The 24,453-nt window shown below is 45.2% G+C and overlaps 1 protein-coding gene across 10 annotated transcripts in view; it reads right to left on the reverse strand.

The window, feature by feature from the left end:
• Positions 1 to 16,899, reverse strand: part of LOC121531608 (CUGBP Elav-like family member 2) — a 53,542-nt gene extending 36,643 nt beyond the window's left edge. For 7 of the 10 annotated variants that reach the window (XM_041836911.2, XM_041836905.2, XM_041836909.2 and 4 more), the window contains exon 1: positions 16,670 to 16,899. In XM_041836911.2, the coding sequence (XP_041692845.1) occupies positions 16,670 to 16,791 (122 nt within the window). In that variant the 5' untranslated portion in view covers positions 16,792 to 16,899. The other 3 variants (XM_041836914.2, XM_041836910.2, XM_041836913.2) reach the window with 3 other exon arrangements.
• Between the last annotated feature and the right edge of the window lie 7,554 nt (positions 16,900 to 24,453).

A 24,453-nucleotide genomic window follows, 5' to 3' on the forward strand; every position in this document is an offset into this window, starting at 1 on the left:
TTATGGCTGTTTTCCTAAAGAAGTTAAATCGGCTTTGTGTTTTATTTCCTTGCAACAATACTAATGAGTATTGCGACCCTTGCATCGCCCCGGCCCCAGTATCAGCCAACCAGACATTAGCCAGCAAAGCAGAAGTGCTGTATATGGGTAGCCTAAATAACTAGCTCTCTCACTGTGCCAAGTACACACAAAAAAACTGGCAAATGTATCTTTTGTTTGCAAAATACCCACGCCACAAGGCCATCCAAGCGTGAAGGTTGACATATACCAAATATTTTGTTGCGACCTCAAACCACACAAACAAAAACAACTTGGGAGGCTTTGGACTTTTGAGGCGGAAAGGAGAGAAAGTGGTGAACATGTAGGTTAGGACGATGTAGTCTGCTGGAAAGTAGAGAAGAAAGCCTAGCACTTTGTTGCAACCTCAAACCACACTCTGAGGAACTTGGAGATGTAGGAGGAGCGGTAAGGAAAGAAGAGGGGTGAAGATGTAGGTTAGACTCAGGGCTATGTAGTAACTTTTGAAAAAGAACAGAAAATATTCTGTTGCAACTTCAAACACTTGGGAGGAACTAGGAAGAAAGGGCAGGAGAGAGAGGTTTGAAGTCGATGTAGGCCACGGCATAAGTAGTTTGGGTGAAGGTGTAGGCCTAGGTCGAACTGGTTTTGGACCAGACACAGTTAAATTAAACCTCGATACAGGGTGCATCCAACATCAAACCAGCAGCAGGGGAACAGGTGACAAGCCAGAATGGAGCCCTCGCAGCCGTCAACATCTGTCTGCACGGCTCCCTTTCTCCCTCTTGTACACACACACACACACACAATATGAGAACAGCTGGCCGCCACTGTCAGCCCCAGGACTCCGTGCCAAGAGGCCACACTTTGCCCAGATCAACAGACAGCCAGCTCAAATCACATTTTATTGGTCACATGCTTCGTATACAGGTGTAGACTAACAGTAAAATGCTTACGTCCCAACAACGGAGAGAGAAAGAAAAGAGAAATAATAGAAAAGTAATAATATAAAAGTAATAATAAATACACAATGAGTAACGATAACTTGGCTATATACACAGGGTACCAGTACTGAGTCGTGCAGGAGTACAAGATAATTGACTTAGATATGTACATATAACTAGGAATAAAGTGACTAGGCAACAGGATAGATAATAAACATGTGATGAGTTAAAACAGTTAGTGCAAAAAAGGGTCAATGCAGATAGTTAACCAAATAGCTACCCGGACTAATTATACTGAACAAAAATATAAACCGCAACGTAAAGTGTTGGTCGCATGTTTCATGAGCTGAAACAAAAGATCACACAAATTTTCCATACGCACAAAAAGCTTATTTCTCTCAAATTTTGTGCACAAATTTGTTTACATCCCTGTTAGTGTGCATTTCTCCTTTGCCAAGATAATCCATCCACCTGACAGGTGTGGCATATCAACAAGCTTGTTGTTTTAGAGAATTTGGCAGTACGTCCAACCGGCCTCACAACCGCAGACCACGTGTAACCACGCCAGCCCAGGACCTCCACATCCGGCTTCTTCACCTGCAGGATCGTCTGAGGGGAGGGGAGTGCTGAGGAGTATTTATGTCTGTAATAAAGCCATTTTGTGGAGAAAAACTAATTCTGATTGGCTGTGCCCCTGACCAGTCGTGAAATCCATAGATTATGGCCTAATGAATTTATTTCAAATTGACAGATTTCCTTTTATGAACTGTAACTGAGCCAAATCTTTGAAATTGTTGCGTTATTTTTGTTTAGTATATTTAGCAGTCTTGCGGCTTGGGGGTAAGAAGCTGGTCAGGTTCTGTTGGTTCCAGACTTGGTGAATCGGTACCGCTTGCCGTGCGGTAGCAGAGAGAACAGTCTGACTTGCTAGGCTGGAATCTAGGGATGTCCAACAAAAAAAAAATAATCTTGGTCGACCAAGAGTAATCTGTTCTTTCGACAAATCTACTGGTAGGAATGTTAAAACATGTATTTTTTCCATATAGACACACCCTATGTGTTTTAATAAAATCAACTATATGTAGACTTGAGCTTGTCTGATGCTTTAAGCACACTGTGATTAAATAATTAAGACAAATGACTCAAGAGGGAGCTAGAGATCAAGACAGCCAAACCAGATGAAAATAACCTGTTCCTGAACCTCCTCCCGCTGCTGCTGGCCTTAGCAGATTCTGCTATTACGCTCACGAAGTTGCCGGTAATAGGCTACACCAGGGGTCCGCAACCTTCTCCTTTTGATCTCACCATTTCTACCAATCTGCGTGCCAGTTATGAGTTTCAACTATCTAAAAGTAAGTTCTATTGCCATCACCAAACATGTAAAAATAGCCTACATAAAGTCAACAAATAAAAACACTGCAGCTAGAAAATATCCTGATAAAAATAAATCACACTGGCTACTCATGGCCTGTCTGCAAGGAACTTTAAACATTGTTGATACAATCAACTTGGTCCTACCAGAAGCGTGCACTAAAACTTGCAACATCGTATAGTTTGGATGTAAAAACACTTAATTTACTTGCTGTATGAGGTGAAGAAAAAAATTACTTTGAGATGCTACACAGCTCATTAGTGGTGGTAAGTTAAGCCAATCAGAAATACTATCAGATCCCTAAACGGGCACATTTATAAGCCTGCATTTCCATCCAGGCCAGGTAGCCTACTTCTACGCATAATCAGGTGCACATCCTTACTCAACATTGACAGGCGTGCTCCAAACAAAACACAATGAGTAAATTGACAACTCGTAAATGGAATGAAATAAACCAAATTTGTTTCTCACAAGTGTAGCCTAGGTTGTGCGCTCTGCAAACAAAGTGTCCACTCCTACAATGAGAACTGTAAAAGACTAACAATCATAATCATAATATTTTGAATGCATTAACAGAAATTACAGTAACCAAATAAATTGAAGATTAGAAATTATGGGAATTAACAGTAAATGTACTACTGGTGATACTGGTGTGCCTCCACAATGGATTAGGCCACTGAGACAGGCCTCGATCAAGAGGTGTTAAAAAATTTAAGTTTTGCAACTGCTGGACAAAAAAATCTCTGTCAACCAACAGCCTATCGACCAAACAAATCGACAAGTCGACTAAATTGGGTCAGCCCTACTGGAGTCTGACAATTATTAGGGCCTTCCTCTTACACCGCCTGGTATAGACGTCCTGGATAGCAGGGAGCTCGGCCCTAGTGATGTACTGGGCTTCTGTAGCGCCTTTCGGTCGGATGCCAAGCAGTTGCCATACCAGGCAGTCAGTCAAGATGCTCTCAATGGTGCAGCTGTAGAAATGTGAAGAACTGAGGGCCCATGCCAAAACTTTTCAGCCTCCTGAGGGGGCAGAGGCGTTGTCGTACCCTCTTCACAACAGTGTTGGTATGTGTGGACCATGATAGATCCTTAGTGATGTGGACCCGCTCCACTACAGCCCCGTTGATGTGAATGGGGGCATGCTTGTGTTCAGCTCCATTGTCTTGCTGAAGTTGAGGGAGAGGTTGTTGTCCTGGCACCACACTGTCAGGTCTCGGACCTCCTCCCTATAGGCTGTCTCATCGTCGTCGGTGATCAGGCCTACCACCGTCGTGTCGTCGGCAAACTTAATGATGACGTTGGAGTCATGCCGTGGGTGACCAGGGAGTACAGGAGGGAACTAACCACGCACCCCTGAGGGGCCCCCGTGTTGAGGGTCAGCGTGGCGGATGTGTTGTTGCCTTCCCTCAACACCTGGGGGCAGCCCGTCAGGAAGTCCAGTTGCAGCATTCTCACATAGGTGTTCCTCTTGTCCAGGTGGGAGAGGCGCGAGTCATTTAAACAGGTTCCTTTGGCGTTTTTGGTATGGTATAGAATGGATCTGCAATGGATGGCTGCCGTTTTACGGGCTCCTGACCAATTCTGCTATTTTGTGTGTTTATTTGTGGCGATAAACTTTTTTGTGCATAATGTTTCCGCCGTAGTTTCCTATGACCGGAAAAAAAAAACTCCTGGACATCAGAACAGAGACCGCTAACCTTGATTTGGATGAAGATTTCTACTTTAACGTGTTGGCGGAGCAGGACATACAGCTCACCCCGGACCAGGCCCCAATTCCAGAGACTCTGAAGAGTCTGCTTAAGGAGAGGCCGACGGACTGCCTCTACCCTCCATTCGAGACTATCCTATCAACGGGACCTGAAGAACTGTAACATCCTATTTTCCTCAGAGTCGTGGCTGAACAAGGACAATATACATCTAGCTGTTTTTTTATGCATCTTCAAGACCGTATGACAGCGTCAGGAAAGGGGGCAGGGGTGTGTGTCTGTTAACAGCTGGTGCTCTTTCTCTAATATTAAGGAAGTCTCAAGGTTCTGCTCGCCTGAGTTTAATACCTCATGACAAGATGTAGACCATACTATATACCAAGAGAGTTTGTATATTTTTCCTAGCCGTCTATTTACTATTTAATCTGTCAGTCCACAACAATGGGATCACGGCATCATCAAATCTAGATTAGCCCAGATAACACACTGTTTGCATTCCAAATGGCACCTTATTCCCTATATAGTGCACTACTTTTGACCAGGGCCCATAGGGTAAAAGTAGTGCACTATATAGGGAAAATGGTGCCATTTGGGATGCTCCCCATGTCAGTGTTCGCTGCCAATGGATCACACTTAAGCCCAGATATTCACCATCTCACTGTCCTTTATCAGAGGCTCAATCAAATCACAGAACACACACACACACAGATGAGTTGGGTTTAGATTGCATCAGCCGTGTGTGTCCAACACCAAAAGATAGGATTCCATTATTTAATTGCTCCAGTCCCGGACCACAGCTAGGCTTTAGACCCACAATAATTCAAGTGCCAGACAGCCATGATTACCTTTTCACTCACTTAAATCATCCCTTGTTGAGTTAACCTTTTCTTTTTTTCAGTTTGTGTGTCTCATTTCAAGTGCATGTAGTTACTACAGGATACTTGCTGTATGATGTTGACCTCAGCTGAGAGGTGTAGTGAGTGATTGGAGGGGATCACAGTAACATCATTAATAAATCCATCATCCAACAACAGTGGTGTGCTGGACAGGTTAGGGATCGACAGAGTTCCTATGACAAACCTATTTGTTGCAGATACAAAAAAATAAAATGGATCCCTCTCTTGCTTAATGCTTCCATTGTGTTCTCATCTAGCAGGAAATCATAGGCTATTTGTCATTCACCATGTTTTACTGCAAATCCATTGATCAGCCCATTTAATAATCAATATCAGGGTAAGGGGGTTGCTGTAAACATGTTTAAGTATGCAGCTAGATTTGTAGCTAAATAGGCTATGTTTTAGTTGTTTCTGGAACGTTACAGGGCCAAGCCCATTTCTAGAGCTAACTAGGGTAGGGGGGTTTCAGAGTGAACTCTCCCTGAGCAACACACAGCCTTGAGCTGTATACCCTTTCTATGGTTGAGAGTTGGAATCCAGTCATGGTAAGCCGAATTAGCCTCCGGCCATTTCTAAAACAACATGTATTTGTGTTGTTGACTGGCTTCCTTTCCTAACACTCTATTTCGGCGGTCACAAGATGTCCATTAAATTGCTCAAGAACGTACCACGTGTGTTCTGCAAGCCACCCTACACGAACCTCCATTACGGGAAATCGATTGCTAACGGGGAACTACTCGCTACAAAGAAACGTAGCCAGTTGCCTGCCCCTCGTGAAACATCGAGTACAAATGCACGAACTGTATCTCGTGAAAAAAGAAACATAACGTTACATTATAGCGACTTATGCAATACATCGACTTGATATCAAAAGCGTTGCAATGGGGTAGAATTTCGTCTTTTTATTTAGCCATTTTCTATCATGGCCTACCTGTTACAGAACAGAAGACTCCGTTGCTGCCCTCTCTGTTCCTCTCGTTCCGCTCAAGCAGCATAAAAAAAAAAAGGGCGGCTGCCGCGTGTGCTGGTTTTTCCTCGGCTCTCACAGTAAAGACACCGAAACACACAAGCAATCCTTTCTAACTGGCTATGTTGAATAAACTTTAGAATGACGACTACCTAGTCCGATACTGTCTGGAACATGTTAACTCCGGAAGCACATGTCACTTCACTAGCATTTCCTTAGCCAAGAAGTAAACACATTTTCAGCTAACTAGCTAGCTAGCTACCCACCCATCCATTTAACTTGCTATGCTACTCAGACATGTCCGTAAATTATCAGTGCGTTGAATGCAACTTTGTGGACGTTAGTTTATATGCAATGAATTATTTATTTAAATGTCGGTTATTAGAATCTAATAACAAGCAGTTACTTACATTGTATCTTCCGAGCTCATCATCAACCGGCTTTCTACCATCCTATCCGGATGAAAATCCAGACCGCTGTATGTCGAAGTCATATTCACGAGCTACAACCACAAGCCACCACGCTGTAGTCAACAATGAAAGTGAGTGAAATCGCCTCGAGATTCAACTCCTGCGCGACCACGAGACGCAGCGGGACAGGTGCAGGGAGGGGGGTTTATTCTAGCCTTCTACTTAGAGCAGCAGCATGCGAATACTAACCATCAAAGTCGGTTGACATTCGTCTTCTGCATCCCCCAGCTAATTTCTCCTCCAATCCCCAATTGAAATAAACTACAGGCGAGCAACTGGGCGGATTCGATTATGTTGAACCGCGGGGCACCGGGCTATGGCCATGACGTGAACGGGCAAAAGCGGCGAGGGAGGAGCGCCATTCTCAAATCGAACAGTAACAGAAACATACATCTCTTTACCATAAAATATGTTCAAATTTTCTAAATAGTTTTATTGGGAAGGCAGATAATCAGTTTTTATCAAAAGTAATTACTTTTGCATGTGAAAACAAAGAAACCTACTCATTACTCCACGTGCTTAATACGTCACTTTTGTTTTGAGCCGACTTCGACATGGACTTTGAACTGCGCACCTGGCTCACGCCCGGGAGGCAGCCCAGTTCCAAAACGAATGCAATCAATTTTCATCCGGTGCAAAACACGTCTACCCGGACCAGATTAATCGAATCCCCTCACTGTCAAATCGACTGCAGATAGGGAAAGCGAGAGGAGAGGCGTGGCTACTTCCATTCCATGTCAAGTATGTAAAACATTTTTTGCCTTACATTTACGTCATTTAGCAGACGCTCTTATCCAGAGCGACTTACAGTTAGTGAATACATATTTTATTTTTATACTGGCCCCCCGTGGGAATCGAACCCACAACCCTGGTGTTGCAAACGCCATGCTCTATCAACTGAGCTACATCCCTGCCGGCCATTCCCATTTCCTCCCCTACCCTGGACGACTTGTGCGCGGCCGGCTGCAACAGAGCCTGGATTCGAACCAGGATCTCTAGTGGCACAGTTAGCACTGCGATGCAGTGCCTTAGACCACTGCCCCACTCAGGAGCCTTGTCCGGTCATCTTGGTTTACACTTCCACAGAATCCACAATGTGTTTAACTATTTTTTGTCAGTCTATTTGAATTAGGCTACACTAATCTCTTGACTCCAACCATGGCTCTCAATCTAACCTAAATGATGTGTTTGGGAAATATGGCAGGTGTTGATCCAATGACATGAATACCCCCACATTCCCTGGCTAGACTAGTACAGACCCAAGACAGACGATAGCAGAAAGAAATTGACATTTTGTAAGAGATTATCAGAGAAAGGAAAATTATACAGCAACCCAAACCACTTCCTTGAACCTTGACTACAGACACAATAACATTTGTGAGAGAGGTTAGAGATTATCAGAGAAAGGAAAATTATAGACTAAATGGCAAACCCATTCCCTGAGTCCTTAGCCCAAGCACTTGGCTATTACTGAACCAATCAAGTAGTAATAGGAAATCCCCGTTCTATAATCCTCTCTCCAATAATTCTAATGATTTACTCCAGATTTTAGGTTGAGCCACTCGACTCCGAGTCCAGTCCTTTCCTGGGCCAGTATTCAGAGTAGTAGTGCTGATCTAGGATCAGGTCCCCCCCTGTCCATATAATCATATTCATTATGATATAAAAGGCAAAACTGATCAGCACTGCACTTCTACTCTGAGACTCTTTGTGACTATACGCCAGGAAGAAAACCCAGAGATTACGATCATTACAATCCAGTTTTTTTCCCCAGGCATCCTGAGTCTTTGGATGCATCCCAAATGGCACCCTATTCCCTACATAGTAGGGGCCCTGGTCAAAATAAGTGCACTACATAGGGAATAGGGTAGCATTTAGGATGCACTCTTTGCTTCTATAGAGGTCACAGTTCATGTTCCCCTTTTGTGATTTTGCTGGTGTTTTCCTGGGGGGAGGAGCCTGTCTTTCTTTGTTGAACTGGACTTGCCGGGCGAGGTCTTCCCATATTAAACCCACTCCGAGGGGGGCTGAGACCACGGTTGTCATGTACTGGTTGTACCAGAGCAGAACAGAGCAGAGCAGGGGTGTATTCATTAGGCACCAAACGGAAGAAAACAGACTAAATCACAGAGGGGGGGGGCTACCTGAACTTGTCTAATAAGAAACACTCGCTTTGGTTTGCTGTTGCAAAATGTTTTGGTATGTTGTGCCCTAATGAATACAACTCGGAGCAGAGAGAATCTGGTAGCCTAATCAACTGGACAGGAATTGTTCATTATAACGCTCGCAGCAGCTGCACATTCACAACCCCCCAAAATAATATTGGGAGTGACTCAGTCGCACTGATAAGGAATATCCCATTTTTGAAATCCCAGTTAATCCTGTATCCATAGCAATTTTCAAGGCAGACTACACTGCAGATTGTGTTTCAAATAAAATAAAATAAAATGTTACAAATGTTACATTTCACCTCACAGTGAAATGCTTACTTACAAGCCCTTAACCAACAATGCAGTTTTAAGAAAAGAAAACAAGTGTTAAGTAAAAACTGGATAAGTAAAAAATAAAAATAGCAAATAATTAAAGAGCAGCAGTAAAATGAAATAACAGTAGGGAGGCTATATACAGGGGGTACCGGTACAGAGTCAATGTGCGGGAGCACCGGTTAGTCGAGGTAATTGAGGTAATATGTACATGTGGGTAGAGTTAAAGTGACTATGCATAGATAATAAACAGAGTAGCAGCAGCGTAAAAGAGGGGAGGGGGGGGCAATGCAAATAGTCCAGGTAGCCATGATTAGCTGTTCAGGAGTCTTATGGCTTGGGGGTAGAAGCTGTTAAGAAGCCTTTTGGACCTAGACTTGGCGCTCCGGTACCGCTTGCCGTGCAGTAGCAGAGAGAACAGTCTATGACTAGGGTGGCTAGAGTCTTTGACCATATTTAGGGCCTTCCTCTGACACCGCCTGGTATAGAGGTCCTGGATGGCAGGAAGCTTGGCCCCAGTGATGTACTGGGCCGTATGTTAAACAGTGAGTTTAAAAGAGCTATGCATCGCCTACATACATATGACTATGTGACCTATTGTACCATATACGTTACATTCAGACAGGCACATACACAGTCTATCAGCCATTATCAAATAAATCTAATAAAATTGTATTTGTCACATGCTTCATAAACTAACAGTGAAATAACAGTAACTATTTAACTATTTAGCAGAGTTATGGCTTTGGGTAGAAGCTGTTCAGGGTCCTGTTGGTTCCAGACTTGGTGCATCTGTACCGCTTGCCGTGCGAGAACGGTCTATGACTTGGGTGGCTGGAGTCTTTGAAAAGTTTTTGTGCCTTCCTCTGACACCGCCTGGTATAGAGGTCCTGGATGGCAGGGAGCTTGGCCCCAGTGATGTACTGGACCGTACGCACTACCCTCTGTAGCACATTGCAGTTGGATGCCAAACAATTGCCATACCAAGCGGTGATGCAACTAGTCAAGATGCTTTCAATGGCGCAGCTGTAGAACATTTTGAGGATCTGAGGGCCCTTGCTGAATGTTTTCAGCCTTCTGAGGGGGAAGAGTTGTTGTCGTGCCCCCTTAGGGGCCCCCCAATGTTGAGGGTCAGTGTGGCGGATGTTTTGTTGCCTACCCTCACCACATTGTGGCGGCCCACCAGGAAGTCCAGGATCCAACTGCAGAGGGAGGTGTTCAGTCTCAGGGTCCTGAGCTTAGTGATGAGCTTGGAGGGCACTATGGTGTTGAACGCTGAGCTGTAGTCAATGAACAGCATTCTCACGTAGGTGTTCCTCTTGTCCTGGTGGGAGACGGCAGTGTGGAGTGCAATAGAGATCGCGTCATCTGTGGATCTGTTAGGGCAGTATTCAAATTGGAGTGGGTCCAGGGTGTACGGGATGATGTTGCTGATGTGAGCCATAACCAGCCTTTCAAAGCACAGATGTGAGTGCTATAGGGTGATAGTCATTTAGACAGGTTACCTTGGCGTTCTTGGGCACAGGGACTATGGTGGTCTGCTTGAAACATGTAGGTATTACAGACTGGGTCAGGGAAAGGTTGAAATGTCAGTGAAGACACTTGCCAGCTGGTCAGCGCTTGTCCTGGTAATCCGTCTGGCCCTGTGGCCTTGTGAATGTTTAAAGGTCTTACTCACATTGGCTAAGGAGAGCGAGATCACACTGTCATCCGGAACAGCTGGTACTCTCATGCATGGTTCAGTGTTGCTTGCCTCGAAGCGTGCATAGAAGGAATTTAGCTCGTCTGGTAGGCTCGCTTCATTGGGCAGCTCACGGCTGTGTTTCCCTTTGTAATCCATGATAGTTTGCAAGCCCTACCACATCCGATGAGCGTCAGAGCCGGCGTAGTAGGATTCGATCTTAGTCCTGTTTTGACTGTTGGTTGGCTCATCGGAGGTCATAGCGGGATTTCTTATAAGCGTCCAGATTAGTGTCCCGCACCTTGAAAGCTGCAGGTCTAGCCTTTAACTCAGTGCGGATGTTGCCTGTAAACCATAGCTTCTGGTTGGGATATGTACGTACATATGGTCACTGTGGGAACAACGTCATCGATGTACAGTGGGGGAAAAAAGTATTTAGTCAGCCACCAATTGTGCAAGTTCTCCCACTTAAAAAGATGAGAGAGGCCTGTAATTTTCATCATAGGTACACGTCAACTATGACAGACAAAATGAGAATTTTTTCCTCCAGAAAATCACATTGTAGGATTTTTAATGAATTTATTTGCAAATTATGGTGGAAAATAAGTATTTGGTCAATAACAAAAGTTTCTCAATACTTTGTTATATACCCTTTGTTGGCAATGACACAGGTCAAACGTTTTCTGTAAGTCTTCACAAGGTTTTCACACACTGTTGCTGGTATTTTGGCCCATTCCTCCATGCAGATCTCCTCTAGAGCAGTGATGTTTTGGGGCTGTCGCTGGGCAACACGGACTTTCAACTCCCTCCAAAGATTTTCTATGGGGTTGAGATCTGGAGACTGGCTAGGCCACTCCAGGACCTTGAAATGCTTCTACGAAGCCACTCCTTCATTGCCCGGGCGGTGTGTTTGGGATCATTGTCATGCTGGAAAGACCCAGCCACGTTTCATCTTCAATGCCCTTGCTGATGGAAGGAGGTTTTCACTCAAAATCTCACGATACATGGCCCCATTCATTCTTTCCTTTACACGGATCAGTCGTCCTGGTCCCTTTGCAGAAAAACAGCCCCAAAGCATGATGTTTCCACCCCCATGCGTCACAGTAGGTATGGTGTTCTTTGGATGCAACTCAGCATTCTTTGTCCTCCAAACACGACGAGTTGAGTTTTTACCAAAAAGTTCTATTTTGGTTTCATCTGACCATATGACATTCTCCCAATCCTCTTCTGGATCATCCAAATGCACTCTAGCAAACTTCAGACGGGCCTGGACATGTACTGGCTTAAGCAGGGGGACACGTCTGGCACTGCAGGATTTGAGTCCCTGGCGGCGTAGTGTGTTACTGATGGTAGGCTTTGTTACTTTGGTCCCAGCTCTCTGCAGGTCATTCACTAGGTCCCCCCGTGTGGTTCTGGGATTTTTGCTCACCGTTCTTGTGATCATTTTGACTCCCACGGGGTGAGATCTTGCGTGGAGCCCCAGATTGAGGGAGATGATCAGTGGTCTTGTATGTCTTCCATTTCCTAATAATTGCTCCCACAGTTGATTTCTTCAAACCAAGCTGCTTACCTATTGCAGATTCAGTCTTCCCAGCCTGGTGCAGGTCTACAATTTTGTTTCTGGTGTCCTTTGACAGCTCTTTGGTCTTGGCCATAGTGGAGTTTGGAGTGTGACTGTTTGAGGTTGTGGACAGGTGTCTTTTATACTGATAACAAGTTCAAACAGGTGCCATTAATACAGGTAACGAGTGGAGGACAGAGGAGCATCTTAAAGAAGAAGTTACAGGTCTGTGAGAGCCAGAAATCTTGCTTGTTTGTAGGTGACCAAATACTTATTTTCCACCATAATTTGCAAATCAATTCATTAAAAATCCTACAATGTGATTTTCTGGGAAAAAAATTCTCAATTTGTCTGTCATAGTTGACGTGTACCTATGATGAACATTACAGGCCTCTCTCATCTTTTTAAGTGGGAGAACTTGCACAATTGGTGGCTGACTAAATACTTTTTTTCCCCACTGTAGTTATTAATGAAGCCGGTGACTGATGTGGTAAACTCCTTAATGTTATCGGATGAATCTCGGAACATATTCCAGTCTTGTAGTTTAGCATCTGCTTCATTGGACCACTTCCGTATTGAACGCATCACTGGTACTTCCTGTTTGAGTTTTTGCTTGTAAGCAGGAATCAGGAGGATAGAGTTATGGTCAGATTTCCTAAATGGAGGGCGAGGGAGAGCTTTGTATGTGTTTCTGTGTGTGGAGTAAAGGTGATCTAGAGTTTTTTCGCCTCTAATTGCACAGGTGACATGCTGGTAAAAGTTAGGTAAGACGGATTTCAGTTTCCCTGCATTAAAATCACCGGCCACTAGGAGCGCCGACTCTGGATGTGCATTTTCTTGTTTGCTTGTGGCCCTTTACAGCTTGTTGAGTGCGGTCTTAGTGTCAGCATCGGTTTGTGGTGGTAAATAGACTGCTGTGAAAAATATAGATACAGTGCCTTGCAAAAGTATTCATCCCCCTTGGCGTTTTTCCTATTTTGTTGCAATACAACCTGTAATTTAAATGGATTTTTATTTGGATCTCATGTAATTGACAAAATAGCCCAAATTGGTGAAGTGAAATGAAAAAAATAACTTGTTTCAAAAAATTCTAATAAATAAATAACGGAAAAGTGGTGCGTGCATATCTATTCACCCCCTTTGCTATGAAACCCCTAAATAAGATCTGGTGCAACCAATTACCTTCAGAAGTCACATAATTAGTTAAATAAAGTCCACCTGTGTGCAATCTAAGTGTCACATGATCTCAGTATATATACACCTGTTTTGAAAGGCCCCAGAGTCTGCAACACCACTAAGCAAGGGGCACCACCAAGCAAGCGGCACCATGAAGACCAAGGAGCTCTCCAAACAGGTCAGGGACAAAGTTGTGGAGAAGTACAGATCAGGGTTGGGTTATAAAAAAAGATCTGAAACTTTGAACATCCCACTGAGCACCATTAAATCCATTATTAAAAAATTGAAAGAATATGGCACCACAACAAACCTGCCAAGAGAAGGCCGCCCACCAAAACTCACAGACCAGGCAAGGAGGGCATTAATCATGTTTTTCATCGGCAGGGACTGGGAAACTGGTCAGAATTGAAGGAATGATGGATGGCGCTAAATACAGGGAAATTGTTGAGGGAAATCTGTTTCAGTCTTCCAGAGATTTGAGACTGGGACGGAGGTTCACCTTCCTGCAGGAAAATGACCCTAAGCATACTGCTAAAGCAACACTCAAGTGGTTTAAATGTCTTGGAATGGCCTAGTCAAAGCCTAGACCTCAATCCAATTGAGAATCTGTGGTATGACTTAAAGATTGCTGTACACCAGCGGAACCCATCCAACTTGAAGGAGCTGGAAAAGTTTTGCCTTGAAGAATGGGCAAAAATCCCAGTAGCTAGATGTGCCAAGTTTATAGAGACATACCCCAAGAGACTTGCAGCTGTAATTTGTAGAGGTGGCTCTACAAAGTATTGACTTTGGGGGGGGGTGAATAGTTATGCACCCTCAAGTTTTCTGTTTTTTTGTCTTATTTCTTGTTTGTTTCACAATAAAAATTATTTTGCATCTTCAAAGTGGTAGGCATGTTGTATAAATGAAATGATACAAACCCCCCCAAAAATCCATTTAAATTCCAGGTTGTAAGGCAACAAAATAGGAAAAATGCCAAGGGGGGTGAATACTTTCGCAAGCCACTGTAAATCTCTTGGTAAATAGTATTGTCTGCAGCTTATCATGAGGTATTCTAACTCAGGCAAGCAAAACTTAGAGACTTCCTTAAAGGGATACTTTGGGATTTTGGTAATGAGGCCATTTTTCTACTTCCCCAGAGTCAGATGAACTCATGGATACCATTTTATGTCTCTGTGTTCAGTATGAAGGAAGTTAGAGGTAGTTTCGCGAGCCAATGCTAACTAGCGTTAGCGCAATGACTGGAAGTCTATGGGTATCTACATGCTAGCAGAAACCCATAGACTTCCAGTCATTGCGCTAACACTAGTTAGCATTGGCTCGTGAAACTACCTCTAACTTCCTTCATACTGGACACAGATAATTGTGACTAATAATATTAGATCTCCGAAAATCTCATTAAGAAAATAAGATACATTTCAACAGTAGTCTCGTGGAATCCGAAGAGTTAGTCTGAATATTGCATAGTAGCAGGTAGCCTAGCGGTTAAGAGCGTTGAGCCAGTAACCGAAAGGTTGCTGCTTCGAATCCCTGAGCCGACTAGGTGAAAAATCTGTCGATGTGCCCTTGATCAAGGCACTCAACCCTAATTGCTCCTGTAAGTCACTCTGGATAAGAGTGTCTGCTAAATGACTAAAATGTATTAAATATAGTCAAGTCTGGCATGGGAGGTTAGCTGGGTAGCCTACAGTAGGCTACATTATGGGCATGGCTTCCCATTGTACACTAAATCACACATCTATTTATGGAAGAAAGTAAAGAGAACATATTGTGCAGAGATATTAAAATAAATACTGTTTTATTGTTGCAATGGAAGTATGTTGACGCCTCTTTCAGTGCTAGCCTCCCATGTTTAATCTGGCAAATGATTACTATGATAATCCTATTGTAATCCCTACACATACCATGCCTTCCCTGTTTACATCTATCTCTTCTATTGTATTCCTCTGTAATGTGGGACTATCCGGACTATCCCTAGCCCCTACGAATCAATTCATCCAGCATTTGATTTGCACCTCTTCTAAACCAATGGTGGAGCGGGTCAAGTAAAAATAGGCCAAATGCACAGAGCGACCCAAATGGGTTACGTCACGTCTGTTTGTATATGTCGCCATGAACTTGCTGCCTGCCTGCCTGCCGGCCTGCCTGACAGACATATTTTCTCTTAGCTCTGAAAGCATTTGCAGAATGGCGACCAACTGAAGCTGGCGCTCTCAAAATGGAGAAGGAGAGTATATGAGTATGACTCAATGTTCTAATCTGAAAAGAAATGCACTGAGTCGTAGCCTGGCTCTAACGTTGGTTAACACTAACCTTATCAGAGTAGCTTGAGTTAGGTTGTTGTGCTGGTGGTACTGGCTTATGCAAATTCCTTATTGGCTAATGTAAATTATCCTGTGCCCTGCAGGAGATAGCACAGAGCTTATGGTGATTTTGACTTGAGGCATTAGAGACAGGATGGAGGAACTTGTTCTCAGTACTGCCCTGTACTTTCCAGTGGCCTCTCTGTCATTTTCAGAGGTAGAATTCTGTTTGTGTCACTGACAGACTGACTGACTGACTGACTGACTGACTGACTGACTGACTGACTGACTGACTGACTGACTGACTGACTGACTGACTGACTGACTGACTGACTGACTGACTGACTGGCGGCGACGACTGACTGACACGACTGAAGGACGCGCAGACTGACTGACTGACTGACTGACTGACTGACTGACTGACTGACTGACTGACTGACTGACTGACTGACTGACAGACAGACAGACAGACTGACAGACTGACAGACTGACTGACTGAGCCCCATTTCTTTGTGAGCGAGAGTCACTCCTATTCTTCTCTCCAATCCATTTCTTTTCATTTCTGGGTGACTGTTGACCTTCGAAGGGACGTTATTTTATTTAGATGACGTTAATAGATTAGTATTGAATCCACAATTCTTTGGTTTTGAATCAGATAATAGAATGTAGGGCCTACATGTGTTTCTTCACAATTGATTTGATGATAACTTCAATCAATAGGATTAATAGGCATGTCCTGATCAGGTCTGTCTGTTTCGTAACTATGACGGAGGGAGGTGGATTATCGGCAGGGGGGAGATTCCCCCCCCAGATCACAAGTTAGATTGGGTCTCTGTTTCTTTCAGTGAAAAACATACACATCACAAATCTACCCTAACCCACCACGGAATGGGAATGAGTAGTTTAACTGGAAACAATGAATCCATCCAATAACAATAGCCATTATCCAGCACCACAGGAACAAAGAAGCATTACAAACACTGACTATAGCCCCAACCACAACCACAACAAAAGCCAGCCAGCTTAGATCTGATTCATTCTGAATGAACTAGGGGCCAACCCAACATTCAACCAAACCGACGGACGTACCTCAGAGATCCTAGATCCTCATTCCTGACGGGGACACCAGTGGCGGAGGCAGAGGGAGGACAGCGCATGCTGTTGACGTACAAGCTCTGCACCAGGGCTAGCTCCGACGAGTGTTCCAACATCGCACGGTGCTCTTCCAGAAAAATCCAACTTCTTGTGTGAATTAAAATGCCACTTCTCTTCTTCACACTCTCCTCTCTCTGGGTAGCCTATTTCTCTCTCTCTCTCTCTCTTTCTTTCTCTCTCTCTCTCTCTCTCTCTCTCTCTCTCTCTCTCTCTGTGTGTGTGTCTCGCCCTCTCTCTCTCTTTGTCTCTCTCTCTCTTTGTTCTCTCTCTCTCTCTCTCTCTCTCTCTCTCTCTGTGTGTGTGTCTCTCTCTCTCTCTCTGTGTCTCTCTCTCTCTTTGTGTGTGTGTGTCTCTCTCTCTCTCTCTGTGTGTGTCTCTCTCTTTCTCTCTGTGTCTCTCCCCCCCACTTTCTCTCCTCCTCTGGTTTAGTGCAGTAGAGCAGCACCCACCCCCTTCGCTGACTGGCGTAGCTGAAATAATCCTTTTTGACAGCTCATCGTGGGCTAATGCATTGTGCTGCCCGCGGCAGCCCGGTTCGCAGGCTGCAAAGCTGCGGCTACAGCAGCACTCGTCCACTAATTGACGCCCGTATTAGGAAGAGTCCAGGAAATTGGACAGGGTTGGTTTGTTCCTACTGTCACACTGGGCACACTGGGAAACAGTGCCTTGCAAAAGTATTCATCCCCCTTGGCGTTTTTCCTATTTTGTTGCATTACAACCTGTAATTTAAATGGATTTTTTTATTTGGATTTCATGTAATGGACATACACAAAATAGTCCAAATTGGTGAAGTGAAATTAAAAAAATAACTTTTTTTTAAAAAATTCAAAAATAATAATAATGGAAAAGTGGTGGTATGTATTCACCCCCTTCGCTATGAAGCTCCTAAATAAGATCTGGTGCAACCAATTACCTTCAGAAGTCACATAATTAGTTAAATAAAGTACACCTGTGTGCAATCTAAGGTTCACATGATCTGTCACATGATCTCAGTATATGTACACCTGTTCTGAAAGGCCCCAGAGTCTGCAACTACATTTACATTTATGTCATTTAGCAGACACTCTTATCCAGAGCGACTTACAAATTGGTGCATTCACCTTATAGCCAGTGGGATAACCACTTTACAATATGTTTTGTAAGTCACTCTGGGTGGGGTAAGGGGGGTAGAAGGATTACTTTATCCTATCCCAGGTATTCCTTAAAGAGGTGGGGTTTCAAGTGTCTCCGGAAGGTGGTGAGTGACTCCGCTGTCCTGGCGTCGTGAGGGAGCTTGTTCCACCATTGGGGTGCCAGAGCAGCAAACAGTTTTGACTGGGCTGAGCGGGAACTGAGCTTCCGCAGAGGTAGGGGGGCCAGCAGGCCAGAGGTGGATGAACGCAATGCCCTCGTTTGGGTGTAGGGACTGATCAGAGCCTGAAGGTACGGAGGTGCCGTTCCCCTCACAGCTCAGTAGGCAAGCACCATGGTCTTGTAGCAGATGCGAGCTTCAACTGGAAGCCAGTGGAGTGTGCGGAGGAGCGGGGTGACGTGAGAGAACTTGGGAAGGTTGAACACCAGACGGACTGCGGCATTCTGGATGAGTTGTAGGGGTTTAATGGCATAGGTAGGGAGCCCAGCCAACAGCGAGTTGCAGTAATCCAGACGGGAGATGACAAGTGCCTGGATTAGGACCTGTGCCGCTTCCTGTGTAAGGCAGGGTCGTACTTTGCGAATGTTGTAGAGCATGAACCTACAGGATCGGGTCACCGCCTTGATGTTAGCGGAGAACGACAGGGTGTTGTCCAGGGTCACGCCAAGGCTCTTTGCACTCTGGGAGTAGGACACAACAGAGTTGTCAACCGTGATGGCGAGATCATGGAACGGGCAGTCCTTCCACGGGAGGAAGAGCAGCTCCGTCTTGCCGAGGTTCAGCTTGAGGTGGTGATCCGTCATCCACACTGATATGTCTGCCTGGTTATCAGAAGGGGGAAAGGAGAAGATTAGTTGTGTGTCGTCTGCGTAGCAATGATAGGAGAGGCCATGTGAGGATATGACAGAGCCAAGTGACTTGGTGTATAGCGAGAATAGGAGAGGGCCTAGAACTGAGCCCTGGGGGACACCAGTGGTGAGAGCACGTGGTGCAGAGACATATTCTCGCCACGCCACTTGGTAGGAGCGACCTGTCAGGTAGGACGCAATCCAAGAGTGAGCCGCGCCGGAGATGCCCAACTCGGAGAGGGTGGAGAGGAGGATCTGATGGTTCACAGTATCAAAGGCAGCAGACAGGTCTAGAAGGACAAGAGCAGAGGAGAGAGAGTTAGCTTTAGCAGTGCGGAGAGCCTCCGTGACACAGAGAAGAGCAGTCTCAGTTGAATGACCAGTCTTGAAACCTGACTGGTTTGGATCAAGAAGGTCATTCTGAGAGAGATAGCAAGAGAGTTAGCTAAGGACGGCACGATCAAGAGTTTTGGAGAGAAAAGAAAGAAGGGATACTGGTCTGTAGTTGTTGACATCGGAGGGATCGAGTGTAGGTTTTTTGAGAAGGGGTGCAACTCTCGCTCTCTTGAAGACGGAAGGGACATAGCCAGCGGTCAAGGATGAGTTGATGAGCGAGGTGAGGTAAGGGAGAAAGTCTCCGGAAATGGTCTGGAGAAGAGAGGAGGGGATAGGGTCAAGCGGGCAGGTTGTTGGGCGGACGGCCGTCACAAGTCGCAAGATTTCATCTGGAGAGAGAGGGGAGAAAGAAGTCAAAGCATAGGGTAGGGCAGTGTGAGCAGGACCAGCAGTGTCATTTGACTTAAAAAACGAGGATCGGATGTCATCAACCTTCTTTTCAAAATGGTTGACGAAGTCATCTACAGAGAGGGAGGAGGGGGGAGGGGGAGGAGGATTCAGCAGGGAGGAGAAGGTGGCAAAGAGCTTCCTAGGGTTAGAGGCAGATGCTTGGAATTTAGAGTGGTAGGAAGTGGCTTTAGCAGCAGAAACAGAGGACGAAAATGTAGAGAGGAGGGAGTGAAAAGATGCCAGGTCCGCAGGGAGTCTAGTTTTCCTCCATTTCCGCTCGGCTGCCCGGAGCCCTGTTCTGTGAGCTCGCAATGAGTCGTCAAGCCACGGAGCAGGAGGGGAGGACCGAGCCGGCCGGGAGGATAGGGGACATAGAGAGTCAAAGGATGCAGAAAGGGAGGAGAGGAGGGTTGAGGAGGCAGAATCAGGAGATTGGAGGGAGAAGGATTGAGCAGAGGGAAGAGATGATAGGATGGAAGAGGAGAGAGTAGCGGGAGAGAGAGAGCGAAGGTTGCGACGGCGCATTACCATCTGAGTAGGGGCAGAGTGAGTAGTGTTGGAGGAGAGCGAGAGAGAAAAGGATACAAAGTAGTGGTCGGAGACTTGGAGGGGAGTTGCAGTGAGATTAGTAGAAGAACAGCATCTAGTAAAGATGAGGTCAAGCGTATTGCCTGCCTTGTGAGTAGGGGGGGATGGTGAGAGGGTGAGGTCAAAAGAGGAGAGGAGTGGAAAGAAGGAGGCAGAGAGAAATGAGTCAAAGGTAGACGTAGGGAGGTTAAAGTCACCCAGAACTGTGAGGGGTGAGCCATCCTCAGGAAAGGAACTTATCAAGGCGTCAAGCTCATTGATGAACTCTCCAAGGGAACCTGGAGGGCGATAAATGATAAGGATGTTAAGCTTGAATGGGCTAGTGACTGTGACAGCATGGAATTCAAATGAGGAGATAGACAGATGGGTCAGGGGAAAAATAGAAAATGTCCACTTGGGAGAGATGAGGATTCCTGTGCCACCACCCCGCTGACCAGATGCTCTCAGGGTATGCGAGAACACATGGTCAGATGAGGAGAGAGCAGTAGGAGTAGCAGTGTTTTCAGTGGTAATCCATGTTTCCGTCAGCGCCAAGAAGTCGAGGGACTGGAGGATAGCATAGGCTGAGATGAACTCTGCCTTGTTGGCCGCAGAACGGCAGTTCCAGTGGCTGCCGGAGACCTGGAACTCCACGTGGGTCGTGCGTGCAGGGACCACCAGGTTAGAGTGGCAGCAGCCATGCTGTGTGAGGCATTTGTATAGCCTGTGTGGAGAGGAGAGAACAGGGATAGACAGACGCATAGTTGACAGTCTACAGAAAATGGCTACAATAATGCAAAGGAGATCGGAATGAAATGAACTAAACATCTGGGAAAGCGAGAGAGCGGGGCCTCTACGTTACACTGAAACACCCAAATATAACTCTCCCAACTTCCACCTCAGAAACTATAATTGTTGTAAACTACAGCGGTTCAATGTTTTCTAGGAATAGACTAGCTTAGTTTATTCAGCTAGCTAACTTGGTACAGTATTCTTCCGTGAAAACCGTCCAGGGCACCGAATCCTATGATGCCACAGCCAACTAGCATGCCAGCCTCCAACAACACGGTTTAGCACCAATACTCGGCCACAACAAACCACCAGTGTGTCAACACGCCAAGCAGATCATTCGTGTCCGTGTCTAACGTTGTGTAAATTTCTGGGTTAGTCCCGACAGCTTGAGCGAGTCCGACGTCAACTTATTCAGCCAGTTAGTTAGCTAGAATAGTTAGCATACTAGCTAGCCATTGCTTTCTTCCAACGAAAAAACCCCTCCTCCCACGGCACGAACACACAGAGAGAGCCAAGCTAACGTTAACTAGTCACCCATGTCCCGAATTCCCTTGAACGACTCTGGTTACCAGTATGTAAAAACAAAACACAAATGTAGGTTATAACTTACCCCTAGCAGCTACTGTTAGCTAGCCAAGTGCAAACTAGCCACTGAATCGACTCAGCCAGTTCGCGTCTGTTCGCTAGGTCGTTCCAGCTATTGTTTAGTTAGCTATCCAGGTAGCAACAAGCTAGCTACATTTCGAGCACAGTAGCTACTAACTACCTAACGTTAACGCTTCAGACAATGAGGTTAGAAAAACAGCTGAATGGTAGGCAGCTAGCTGGCGTAATTACAGGTACTCTCAAGCGTGAAACAACTATCCACAGTTGCTAATAGTTACCAGTAGCTACCCGCTAGCTAGTCCACTAAGCAAGGGGCACCACCAAGCAAGCGGCACCATGAAGACCAAGGAGCTCTCCAAACACGTCACGGACAAAGTTGTACAGATCAGGGTTGGGTTATAAAAAAATAACATCCCACGGAGCACAATTAAATCCATTATTAAAAAATGGAAAGAATATGGGACCACAACAAACCTGCCAAGAGAGGGCCGCCCACCAAAACTCATGGACCAGGCAAGGAGGGCATTAATCAGAGAGGCAACAAAGAGACCAAAGATAACCCTGAAGGAGCTGCAAAGCTCCACAGCGGAAATTGGAGTATCTGTCCATAGGACCACTTTAAGCCGTACACTCCACAGAGCTGGGCTTGATGGAAGAGTGGCCAGAAAAAAGCCATTGCTTAAAAAAAAAAAAGGCAAACACGTTGTGGGAGACTCCCCAAACATATGGAAGAGGGTACTCTGGTCAGATGAGACTAAAATTGAGCTTTTTGGCCATCAAGGAAAACGCTATATCTGGCACAAACCCAACACCTCTCATCACCCCGAGAACACCATCCCATCCAGTGAAGCATGGTTGTGGCAGCATCATGCTGTGGGGATGTTTTTCATCTGCAGGGACTGGGAAACTGGTCAGAATTGAAGGAATGAAGGATGGCGCTAAATACAGGGAAATTCTTGAGGGAAACCTGTTTCAGTCTTCCAGAGATTTGAGACTGGGACGGAGGTTCACCTTCCAGCAGGACAATGACCCTAAGCATACTGCTAAAGCAACACTTGAGTGGTTTAAGGGGAAACATTTACATGTCTTGAATTTAATGGCCTAGTCAAAGCCCAGACCTCAATCCAATTGAGAATCTTTGGTATGACTTAAAGATTGATGTACACCAGCGGAACCCATCCAACTTGAAGGAGCTGGAGCAGTTTTGCCTTGAAGAATGGGCAAAAATCCCAGTGGCTAGATGTGCCAAGCTTATAGAGACATACCCCAAGAAACTTGCAGCTGTAATTGCTGCAAAAGGTGGATCTACAAAGTTTTGACTTTGGGGGGGTGAATAGTTATGCACGCTCAAGTTTTCTGTTTTTTTGTCTTATTTCTTGTTTGTTTCACAATAAAACATATTTTGCATCTTCAAAGTGGTAGGCATGTTGTGTAAATCAAATGATACAAACCCCCCAAAAATCCATTTTAATTCCAGGTTGTAAGGCAACAAAATGCCAAGGGGGGTGAATACTTTTGCAAGCCACTGTACATGGGGCAAAGAAAGGGACACTTCTGAATAATTTGCCCATGGATCTCTGGATCTGTTTTTTACTCAGGTTCAGGGGGTTGTGGCACGATCCCTGTTTCATGTTTTGCATGTATTTGAATGATTCTTGGACACAGGAGAAATACAGGCAAAATGTAGGTCAAACCCAGGTCAAATCTAGGTCAAAACCAGATCAAATGTAGGTCAAACCCAGGTCAAATCTAGGTCAAAACCAGATCAAATGTAGGTCAAACCCAGGTCAAATCTAGGTCAAAACCAGATCAAATGTAGGTCAAACCCAGGTCAAATCTAGGTAAAAACCAGATCAAATGTAGGTCAAACCCAGGTCAAATCTAGGTCAAAACCAGATCAAATGTAGGTCAAACCCAGGTCAAATCTAGGTAAAAACCAGATCAAATGTAGGTCAAACCCAGGTCAAATCTAGGTAAAAACCAGATCAAATGTAGGTCAAACCCAGGTCAAATCTAGGTAAAAACCAGATCAAATGTAGGTCAAACCCAGGTGTTGTTATGATGAAGCACATACATGGAAGCTAAACCCCAGGTGCACTTGTGGCAGGAAGTTTGGTCCAACCACAGTCTCTGGGTCCAACAGGGGAATCAATCCAAAAAGAAAAGCACCACACCCTTTTGTAACAGATACAGGAATGTGTATGTGTTTATAAACTGTATTCTGAAGTGTCAAACTTCAAATGTTGAAATTATTTGAATTTTCAAACTCCTACAACTACTAACTCTGCAATTAAATGCGGGGCTTTTGCCCAAGATTAAAGCCGTGAAAACACCAAATATTTAACACCGGCAAATATTTATTGGGGCCCGGCTCCTATCCAAAACCCATCTCCAGTCCAGTCATACCATCACTTACTGAATAATCTCCTGTCTGACCGGAGGGGATGTGCATATGCCACATTCTCCAGATTCCCTCGACTGATGGATGATAAACCAGAGGAGGAGAAGAGAGAGAGAGAGAGAGAGAGAGAGAGGGGGGGAAGAGAGAGAGGGGGGAGAGAGAGAGAGAGAGAGGGGAGAGAGAGAGGGGGAGAGAGAGAGAGAGAGAGTGAGAGAGAGAGAGAGAGAGAGAGAGAGAGAGAGAGAGGGGGGGGTACAGAGAGAGAGCAGAGACAGAGAGAGAACGGGGAGAGAGAGAGAGACAGTGTAATTATTACACTGGGCAGAGATGGGGGGAAGGATAGCGTGCTGCCTGTACTGTATATGTTTAGTCAGTAAGCAAACATTGTGGTGAGCATGAGTACCTTTTAATAAAGGAAGGATTACGCTAGTCTCCTCTCTCAGACGGCATTTTGTTTGCCATCTCTGTCAGGCTACATATTGAGCCTGACCTGTACAGAAATCTCTGCAATACTTTTGCTAGATGAAATACTGTATATCCCCATTGAGATATGGTGTGCATCCCAAATGGCACCCTATTCCCAAAG

The sequence above is a fragment of the Coregonus clupeaformis genome, chromosome 19 (assembly GCF_020615455.1).
Source record: "Coregonus clupeaformis isolate EN_2021a chromosome 19, ASM2061545v1, whole genome shotgun sequence".
Classification (NCBI taxonomy): Eukaryota; Metazoa; Chordata; class Actinopteri; order Salmoniformes; family Salmonidae; genus Coregonus; species Coregonus clupeaformis.